The sequence below is a fragment of the Cebidichthys violaceus genome, unplaced genomic scaffold (genome assembly GCF_023349555.1).
Source record: "Cebidichthys violaceus isolate CVI_PGR_0920_01 unplaced genomic scaffold, fCebVio1.0.p SCAF_49, whole genome shotgun sequence".
Classification (NCBI taxonomy): Eukaryota; Metazoa; Chordata; class Actinopteri; order Perciformes; family Stichaeidae; genus Cebidichthys; species Cebidichthys violaceus.
The window spans coordinates 1,074,141-1,084,775 of NW_027176694.1; the positions used below are offsets into that span (position 1 = coordinate 1,074,141).

A 10,635-nucleotide genomic window follows, 5' to 3' on the forward strand; every position below is an offset into this window, starting at 1 on the left:
GTTAGCCTTGGTTTTCGTTCAGAGTTGGAGGGTGTGTGAGCCCCGCAGCCTCGCTGAGTGGACGGGAGCTAAACTCGCTGTTGATAGTCAGTAAATCCCTCAGAAGATGCGATGCAACGGTTGAGAAGGCTTTGGAGTTGTTTAAACCGGCACTTCTGACAGAGAAACTTCTGAGAAACGTGAAGCAATTTCAATGAGTAACGACTAATTGATTGGCATTTTTCAATTTACCGATTGCCACACAGATGTTGAAAGAGATTCCTAGAGTGCAACGCTGTATATCGACTTGAGGAGTTGGTATTTAAGGATTACCGTGCCATGTTGACATGACAGCACCAGAGTGGGCCTTAGAAACCTGAGAAATCCTGCCTCCAAGTTTCCGACTTGGAATCCTGACCTGAAGGGATTATGCCGTTTAATTTTTCCAAGTACAGTAGGAATAAGTCATTCCCAACTTTCCGACATTTCTCAAACACAGCACTAGTGTTTAAGTGAAGGTGTAGTGGGCGAAATAGCTCTGGAAAGCCAGTTACTAACTTTTTGAGCTTTTTTTGGAAGTTGGCCTAATTGTTTCTACTTGATAAGCTTTAACTTTTTGGAAGGCCGGAGCCAGAGACGGTAGCCCAAACGGCACAAGGGAACGGTTCCCGTTATTGCGAAATGCAAACAGAGCACGACTTTGACCTCTGAGGAGATCTTCAGTGTGTGCGGGGGTCACCGTCTGCTCTGTGGCCCTCCTCACAGCTTCTCGCTGGTGGGATCGACCTTCTCCAGAGTGGGGTGAAAAAAAACAACACGCTGTCCGCGCTGACCATCAGGCGTATTAATCACCGTGTCAGTCATGCGTGCTTTGCCGGGACTTCTCCGCTCGGAGACGTTAATCTCCGAGTCGGGTTTTCGCTTTAACTTACTGTCAGTGAAACGAAGCATCAAAGAGCCGAGCGGTGAGCTAACCTGCTTTTTTAATCTCCGCGCGGATCCTCCGCGGGGCCATAGATGAGAAAATAATGACCGACCTAATCCCAACATTAGCTTTTTAAATCGGAATGCGTATGTTTTAAATCATTCTCGCCTCGCAGCGCGGTGATAGTAAGCAGAGCTTGGGGGGGGGGGGGGGGGGACGACGACAGGGAACGAGGGAACGAAAAGAGTGAATGAAAGAGTGTGATCCAGAGTAACCTTGTTAGGGCTAAGTGACGCTGTGCAGAGAGCCTCTTGTCAGCCGGTTGGCAAGATGAGCTTCTTGTAAATGATTGTCCTCTGTCAAAAGGCTGATTTCTTTTTTCCTACATCTGACGTCTGTGTCTCTGCCGCAGTATTTCCCAGTAGTTTCCCCTCCAAAATATCATCGCTTTTCTTTTTCTCTTTGTCTGTACTTGTTACACGTTTCCTCCTCCTATTTTTTTCATGCATTATTTTCATTTGTATCGTGTTTTCCTAATGTTCCAAACGTCAAAGCAGCCTCCTACAGCACCCTCTCCCCACTGGCGGACAGCAGCTCCATCAAAAGTTTTGGCCTGCCTCTGGCCTACGCCTTAATGAACTATCGGTCACTTGAGGTCATGCGTCCTGCCAACAAATCAACTGAAGTTCAGCAGCGGCATAGGGCGATGTCAGCGTCCGTAACCTTTTCCCAGACTGCAGGAGCTGTCGGTGTGTGTGAGTAAAGAGAGCGCTGGCTTGCCACAGATCCTTTCCCCTTCACAGCATTATAAATGTATGTGTGAGGAGGCCCTTAATGGCTGCTAATCCAATTTCTGCCACTGAAATCAAATCTCACTGGCGCCAGTAGTTCTCTCCTTCCCTCACAAATAATGGCCTCCGCTTTGGCCTGTTTATGAAAAAGACGAGCCGCCAAAAAAAATCCCGGCTTTACCTTCCCTAAGTCCCCCCGAATCTTCTTCAAAATTGTTTGGATTTCTTTTTTTTTTTTTCTTTTTTTTTTAACCGCCACCCCCGCTCCCCCCACCCCCCCTCCCTCATGTCCTACGAAAGTTATCAATTGACCGGCTGCGTCGAGTGGAGGGACGGGGGTAACGGGAGAGCAGGGGGAGAGTTTTCAGCCGTGTGGGATCCCATTTACCGTATGTCTTAATGCCTTCTCGATGTCAGCCATCGATTTTTTTTCTCAAACCGCAAGCGATGGAGATAAGATTAGGCCTTCGATTCTTGCGCTGCCGCCGGAGCCGTGAGTGGATGAAATCACTTGGCCTGTGCCGACAGTCGCTGGATTGCTCTTTTGTTTTTTTTAGCGGGTCATGGCCTCTGTGATTATGGTAACACACAGATAACCCCATGTAGCCTCGGGTCGGCAAATAGAGGAAAAGTCTCTTTGCTTAAGCGGAGAAATCCTCTGTAAAAGCCATATTTCAGAGACTACGACACTGTTGCATTATGCAGACTTTCCCTCATGTACACTTATGCATATTCCTCAGTTTAGTCCCCTTTTCCAAAATAAAGATATTAGCTTTGACACAGCTGAAGGGAGCTTTGGTTTTGGCTTCGTTCCCCCTGGATATGGATTTGACTGATTATCTTTCAGTGCATCAGTTGGACAAGTAGTCATATAGCCGTTCCGCAAGGAGATATTATTCTGGAGTGCAAGTCTAATAATATGATACGTCTAATAGCGCTTAACTCTTAGTTGGACCTTCACCATGCTGTCGTCTCGATTATTGCTGAGAGCCTTCAAATAGCGATCGCAGGGACACGGAGAGGGGAAAGGGGAGAAGAAGAAGAAGAATGATGATGATGAGGAGGAAAAAGGAAAAAGCGGTGAATCCCGGCCGGCTTTGGGAGGTTAGCAAGGAACGTCCGCCACAGTGCGTGCAAGAGGAGTTCTTTGCTTACTGGTTTGGCAGCCGGAAAGATTGGAAATGACGCTAAGTGTTTCTCAAGCTCAACGTAGGTGATATGGACGCTCGCAATCAGTGTGACGCACGGGCATAAAGGGCACGTATGTCATTCCCGAGAGCGCACTCACGCACGCGCCCGGACGCATGAAAGACTTCCACAAAGGTCATTTTTGACAGCGGTAAACAGCCATCCCACCGCAGGCTCTGCTTCTGATTCAGAAACACAAAACATTTTGATTTGCTCTTGAGATTTCTGTTTGTTTGTTTGATTTAATTGTCATTTCAAACTCAAACACAAATGTCAAGTTGGCAGCGGAAGATTGTATCAATGAGGGAAAACTAAACATTTGGTGAAATCATGGCTTGCCGTAGTGATAGTAAATGCAGCCAGAGCGGAGAGAGGAGTCTAAAGAAGGATTACGGTCCCCTGATAAAAGCCATGCTCCTTTGATTTGATCCTCACTGTGCCAGTTACGACGCAACACAACGACAGTAAATGATTTGAAACCTGCTGCGCCTTCCAAGACCAAATCATCTTTACATGCTCTAAGATTTATGAATTTGTTCTTGGTTTTGAAAGCAATTGAGACGACTTAATCATTTCTTTCCAGGCAAATTAAACTGTTTCCTCTGTGAACCCTGGTAATCAGCTTAAGTGATTACATCGGCCGTAAATATGAGATGATGAAAGCTCAGTGTTCGGCGTGCGTATTGCCCGGAGGAAAGGCTAAATGGGAGTTCTTGGGTAGATTTGATAGACCATCTCTCTAGTATCAGATGCCGGGGGAAGGGGCTTATGTGGGGATTGGTTGCCCTCTAGCTGCCGGCGTGGAGATTGGGTTATGAAATATGATCTGAGATTGTTGTGTCGGTGAGTTCATGAAGTGTCATCAGTTAGTTTGGGGAGCCGAAGCTTGAAACACATTGGTAATGCTGCTACCAGTCTGACTGGAAGTATTCAGTAACATAGAGTGGATGGTATCAGTAAACTGGATTCAGTAAGCATGCGTACAGTATCCTTACAATATCCAGAATCTGGTGATTTAGAAGGCTGCAGTTTAAAAAGCGGTGACTGGAAAGCATCAGGCATCAGCTGAAAGTATTTGGCTCCTGTTGTAAAGACCTCCAGAGCTTGTTCTTCTTATTTATTTCAGGGGGAATGTTTTGTATATCCCATGTGTAGCTTGATAATTTCACTTAATAGATGTTATCAACTTGCTCCAGCACAACATCATAGGAACAAGACAAAAAGGCTTGGAAACAACTGCGTTAGAAAGACGGAGAGCAGTAACTATGGAAGCAGATACAAATATTGCAACGCCTTCATTGTATGCCTTTTTATGACTAATTATTTCCCCCCCAAAAAAAATCATTGCTAAAGAGCCAAAAGAATACCTGAAAAATACAGATACTGCACTCTACCATTCGTCTTTATGAAATGCTTAAAAACTGCATCTACCAACAACATGTTCTTTCTGCTTTCTTGTCCGTGTTAACGTCTTCGATTATACGGTCCGCAGCTCATAAGATTTAAAAGTAGCTCCGTTTTGCCAGTTGCTTAAAGGTAGCAGCTACTGCTAACGTTAAGCTAGTTACCTTTAGCTAGCTAATTGCACGCGACTTAGCCACTCCCTTATTGTGTGATGTAGAATAAGAAGATGTCGGTTCATTAAAATGGTTATTTATCATTTGCGATAAACGCTGGGGGAAACAAATTTCGTTTTAGCTTTAGCTGTTTCTAGCTAAAGCTAAAAGCTAAAGCTGATTTTTTGGCTCAGTTTTGAAATTAATGAAAAAAAACATGGAAAAATGAAGGAAGGGGTGAAGTGATGTGAGCTAGTTTGATCACAAAGTCGTCCTAACTGTGTAAGAGGACTAATTCATCTGCATTGTATACTTCTAGAACTCAGTCTGCATGTGCAGTTGCTGAATTAGTTTCTGTCCTGCAGTTTTCTTTATGTGTGTGTGTGTGTGTGTGTGTGTGTGTGTGTGTGTGTTGTGAGCGCTGTTATAGGGAGCGTAAAACTCTTTGGATCACAGATCTCCTGCCCAGTCCTGAACTAGCCAGGAAAAGTACTTTTTTTTTTTTTTTTAGTAATCCCTCACACATATACAGTATATTTGTGTTTCAAGCTATTGCTGTAAATGCCGGCCTTTTCAGTTTAAATGCCGCCCTGCGTCCAAGAAACGGCCCGCGAAAGGCTTTGCCCGTTGCAGAGGGGGTTTAATGCCGCACCACCCACTTTATTGCCGTCAAATGTAATTCGTCTTGAGTTGATTGCACTGAAAGCCGTGTTTATCAGGCCCCTAGCAACACTGTTTTGAATGAAAATTACCGTCTTTAAAGAGCAATTAGGAAAACGCACCTACGGGCCAAATGCCTTTCAGCTCCAGATTTGCTTTAACAAACATTATTGTACCTTAAGTCGTGCAAAGAAATCTAAAGTGGCATCAGCTAAACAAGTGTACAAAGTCCTCTGGTTTTATTTTTCAATTGAAGGCCATGAGAGTTTGATGGAAGAGATGTTGTTTTCCAAGGGTGACTTTAACTTAGCGCTGTGTGCGAGAAACTTTATAGCCGTGGCTTCGGATTGGCAACGCGACTCCAAAATAACAAGATTAGATTAATCGCAGGAAATAGCTCTGAGATGGTTTTGATGTTTGCATGCATCTGTATTATTCATTGGGAGACCCTATTAGCAGAGCAATATCTTGCTTTCTCATGCGGGTCGGCTTAAACGAGTGAATATTTTCAAATCTACCTCACGGTGTGGCTCTGAGAATGGGGAAATAGGTCTTATGTAGGGGTGCTTAAAAGGCCACCGCAACGCCAGCACATATGAGACGGCAATTAGAGATAATGCCGCATTTTACACGCCGTTACCTGTTTCTTTTCGTGCGAGAAAAACACCCAGGATCAGGCAACCCGACGGCGGGGCTTTGTTTTTTCTGCAGCCTCCCCCCTCAGCGAACCATAGCGTGGCTAGTTTCTTTGTGTTCTAGATCAGCATCCAGATAGCGTCTCATCATCCAAGCCTTACTCCACTTTTCCCCCCATTAGTTTGACTTTTCCCTTAAATTCCCTCACACTCACTCCCCCTCGCACACATACATCTCGCACACACACCTCGTTATCTTATTTGTGGCCTTGGCAGCCAGATTGTTGCCTTGCGGTTCGGTAGCCGGAGTTTTCTCTGTCACAGAGAGCCGTGGGTGCCGAAGCCTCCACCACACAAGCTTCCATGAGAGCAGGAAGTGAGCTCCCAGCATGCCTTGCGCGTCCAAGTGAAACCTGGGATGGATTAACCTTGGGCTGGGGGGACCTTTCCAACTTGGAAAGAGAGTTATGCAACTTCCCATACTTATCTCCCCTCTCTATTGCAGTGACAGGGAAAAGTGTTGGTCTGAACAGACGTTTGTTTAAAACTGAGGTTGAGTCCTGAGGGTTGGAGCAAACCAAAACCTGATTGGTGATGTTCTCTCATATAAGGTTCACTTCTTTCTGTAATGCAGCCTTTTTTTTTATTATTGGCAGTTGCAGAAGTGCAAGGGCTTTTTATGAATCTTTAGGAGACATCAATCCTCAAAGCGCACTTTGATTCTTTTTAAGCAACTTGTAGTTAAGATCATTTTTTTTCCCCCCCTCAAGCGGTTATCTTCCTATTCCATCACCTTTTTCAAATGTTCCCAACGTTCAGACATTGTAATCAAATCCAACCCCCAAATTCGGAGTTCTCCAGCCCAAAATAAGCAGGTTGAGTTCACATAATCCATTCCACAGCAGTCCGTTTCATGACTGCTTTTATGTACCGCCGTTTACCGGTCAAATCAATAGAAGTGGAGCTCACAGGTCATTCATCTGTTGCTTGCTTGAAAAGCAATCTTTTGCACCCTGTCAATACGTTGCATCATCGCCAGCAGTGTTTTTTTGGCGAGACACGTTCCGACCAGATGATCAGGTATAAATTTAACATTGAAAAAAACGTCACTAGTACTACAGGCCTGCTCCCCGTGCACTTAAAGCAAATATGCTTAGTGAAGCATTTCACAGCTGCCAACACTCTCTTTATAGCGAGGCCAGGTCAATGAGGTGATGTGATGGAACTGTTTCTGTGTGTGGGACTGCATGGGTCTTTTCACAAACAAAATACCTGATAAATGCTGACATTTGGGGATTTTTTTTTTTTTCTTCTTTCCTTAAGGAGGCCTCGAAGCTTCTCGTCGGTCTCCCTATAAGGACTTTGCTAACAGTAGTACACATTTTTTTAACAAAAAGTGCAGAGAATTTATTGGAATACAGGCTTGGTGGATTACATTCAGGGCCGAGTGACCCACTTGGCCCTGGAACCAACCAACACTCATAAACCGGAGTGTTATCATACCAAAGGTTTGATGCAGCAATTAGATCAAACACAATTCAAAAAAATTAAAAATTAAAAATTAAAATAGTACAGAGATTAAAACTGAATTTTGACACAAGGTATCCTCTATAAAACATGGTCACCTTGTGGCATTTACCGTTCCAGTTCTTTACTGTGTTTCTAACTGATTTACAATTAATCAAGTTGCCGCAAAGTAATTGCCACACAGACAACCTTTGGCCTTCAGGGCCCCTGAGGGTCTGCGGCCCCAGGGCAGTCGGCCACTTTTCTCTGCTGGTAATCTCAGCCTTACTCGTCATGTAACGTCTTGCTCAAGAAGCGGATCACATGACGCCGAGTGGGGGAGCGCTTTGACACGAGGTTGTGCGAAACGCAGGGTGGTCGTTACTGGGACAATGTAACGCGTGTGGGCGATGCCGATTCTAAAAGGGATAACCGTCTCTCTCTTGTTCTCTCTTTTATTCCCAAGGTGGCTCAGGGAAGCAACGATCCAAAGAACCAAAGAAGAAGAACAAGCAGAGGCTGCGGTTTCGGGCCCAGAACCAGCACAGCGACCACTTGGCCTCTGCGCGCTCCAGCCAGTGAGGACAGAAACCACGGACTTCCCATTGAACAAAGAAGCAACGCAAAGCTGCTAGCCGCTGCTGCTGCACCCATATTCTGACCGACGACTATCACGAACCCCACCGCCACCGCCCCCCCCCCCCCCCCCCCCCCCACCCCCACCCCCCCCACCCATCCCACCCCAACCCCACCCCACCCCACCCCCCCCTGCCCACCAGGACACAACCATGACTCACAAGTCCTTCTGCAACAAAAAAAAAACCACACGTCTAACGTACGCTATTTAGCATCGACACACTAAACACACGCTTCACGCCTCCCGCTGCTTCTCCCCCCCTCCCCCCCGCTGCAGTGACCGGCCAGGTGACTCTGTTCTCTCAGCCCCGCCCCCTTGCCTTGCCTTGTGGACCTTTACAGTTGACATTACCGAACTCATTTCCTGTCATTAACAATGTCATTAACCGCGCAGGGTGATGGAAGACGGAGGGGCAACCAGAGACTGTGGAGGCGGTGAGAGCCGGATAGAGGGAGGTGGATAGGAGAGGTAGGGAGGTAGTTGGCAAGCTACACAGCTTTCAGAAGGGGTGGGGGTGGGGGGGGTGGGGTTTGGATCAGGGAGGAAACGAGGATGATGAGACAAAAGAGATTCGGCTGAAGCAAATGATGCTGATGGACAAGAAAATGGCATCTTGAACTGAGAGAGACTGTTTTTTTGTTCCTATATATTTATGTCAAAACTACCCTCATCTCCCCCTCTGAATGGAGACGGAGCGTTCCCATGTGTGGCCTTTATGTTATGTACATTTTTTGAGAGTAATATTAAAGAAATTACCATGCATAGTTGCAAAAGTATTTTATTCTCAGCACACTGTTTACTGTTTACGTTCAGACCGCTTTATGCTCTAACTGTATAGTGTGGATAAAAAAAAAAGAAGAAGAAGAAGAAATTTAGTTGTTCGACTAGCATGGCAACAAGATCATGTGTACATAGTTTATCTAATTATGAAAGCTTATTACTGTATTTTCAGTATTGACTTGTTCACCGTTCTAAATGTTTTAGAGATAAAAAGGTTGTAATACCAAGCTACAGATTAAAATGATTAAAAACAAATAATAAACATAGCCGCCACATAGCTATTTCATTTATATGGTATATATTTGATTTATTTATTAATTCTATTTTGTACTTTTTTTTTTGTTCAGTGAGAACTTTGGCCTCATGCTGTTACTCTTATATGCTGAAATATTCTTTGAGTTCCTTATAACAGTGCATATCTTTAACACGTGGAAAAGGTTTTTGTCTGATGTCACGCAAAGTGTTGTATTGCATTCATTTGACCTCATCTACTGATTTCAATGTTTTAAAGTAAGACGAAAAAAAAGATAAAAACTATTGCTTTGACATATTCTAGGTTTAATGATTAGGATCCAGCAAATGTATGGTCATAGGACTGCATATGTGTACATTGTGTTTTATTAAAATACATTTCATGTGACTGTATCACGCAGCCTTTCATTATTGTCTTTGGCTATATTACATGGGGCGAAACTCCGAAACTGCCGTTTCCTTGTCTCAGTTCAGTGTACAATTATGTGATTTCCAAAACATTTGTGAAATCCATCATGTCGCGCTGCATGACACAAGTGCTACCTCCAGCCAAAGGATTGGATATGGTCGATTGGGCCTTAACAGCATGACGGCACTGTTAAGGGTTTGTAATTCACTATGACGCAGCCTCATGAACGGCACAAAACCAGCACATGTCGTTGGTGGCTCAGTCATTCCCAACATCATACCGTAATGCCCTCACAACATGTATTTGGCCGGGGCCACTTGGCTTTCGTCACGCACACACACACACACACATTCGATCACCTCTTTAAGCGATGCGTGTCGCACTTATTCACTTTTGTGGTGCTCAAAACATCAAATAAACACATTTAAAAAAAAAAAAAAAAAAAGTCTTCTCCGGGCTGAATCTGCCTGCCGCATGTGCAAAGAGAAAATGTTTTAATGCGAGTCACGGCTAATTAAGCCCGAGATCCACACTGTATAATCACTGTCCCAAAAGAGGGGGAAAAAAAAATAAATAAAAAGAAGCTGAATCTGCCGGACAGCTTATGGATGCACAGTAGCAGATGAATCATCACGCTGTGTCACATATATATCATCCTGGGAGACACAGACCACAGTCTTCCTGCTCTGGTTAACCCCCCCCCCTGAAATCACACATGATATTTCCATAGGGAGGCTGTCAGTGCTGAAATACCCGACTCTTTATATGCTCCATGTCGACAACACGGAGCACTTTTAAGTGCCTGAACATCTTTCACAGGTGTTCAAAGCGGCACGGCATATTTTACACAAAGAGGCTATTCAGTTACACAGCTTAACACTTCCACCGAGAGACATGAGCCCAACGGAGTCCCGCAACTGACAACATGCAGTAAAAGGGTAGCAAACAATGGATTGTAAATAAAGACTAATAAGCTATATAGATAAAGCTAACTTCCGTCCAGTCATGTTTCGCTCGTCGACCACAAACTGCATATCGCAAAACTCTTGTAGCAGCAGCTAAAGCGTTTCAGCCAGCATGACATTGTGGTTTTAAAGAGACAAGAAATTAAATCTCACACTTCTACAGAGTGTCAAGGATTCAAAGACTTTCATTTTGGTGCTTCAAGATGAAGATATTGTTATGAAGCGCGTTGCCCGACAGCCTGGTCTCACCAAATGGCTATTACTAACACACCAAGTCATTTAGCTTCTTATCAATGCTCAATTTTTGCACGATTTTTGCACCAGGACACCAGAGACCAGTGCTTAGCTGAAG

General features: G+C 44.6%; 1 protein-coding gene across 2 annotated transcripts in view; it reads left to right on the forward strand.

Annotated features, from left to right (window-relative positions):
- rspo2 (R-spondin 2) overlaps window positions 1–7,922 on the forward strand; it is a 54,467-nt gene extending 46,545 nt beyond the window's left edge. For both annotated transcript variants that reach the window (XM_068730054.1, XM_068730055.1), the window contains exon 6: window positions 7,707–7,922. In XM_068730054.1, the coding sequence (XP_068586155.1) occupies window positions 7,707–7,822 (116 nt within the window). In that variant the 3' untranslated portion in view covers window positions 7,823–7,922. The remainder of the gene's footprint in view (window positions 1–7,706) is intronic.
- Window positions 7,923–10,635: the final 2,713 nt, after the last annotated feature.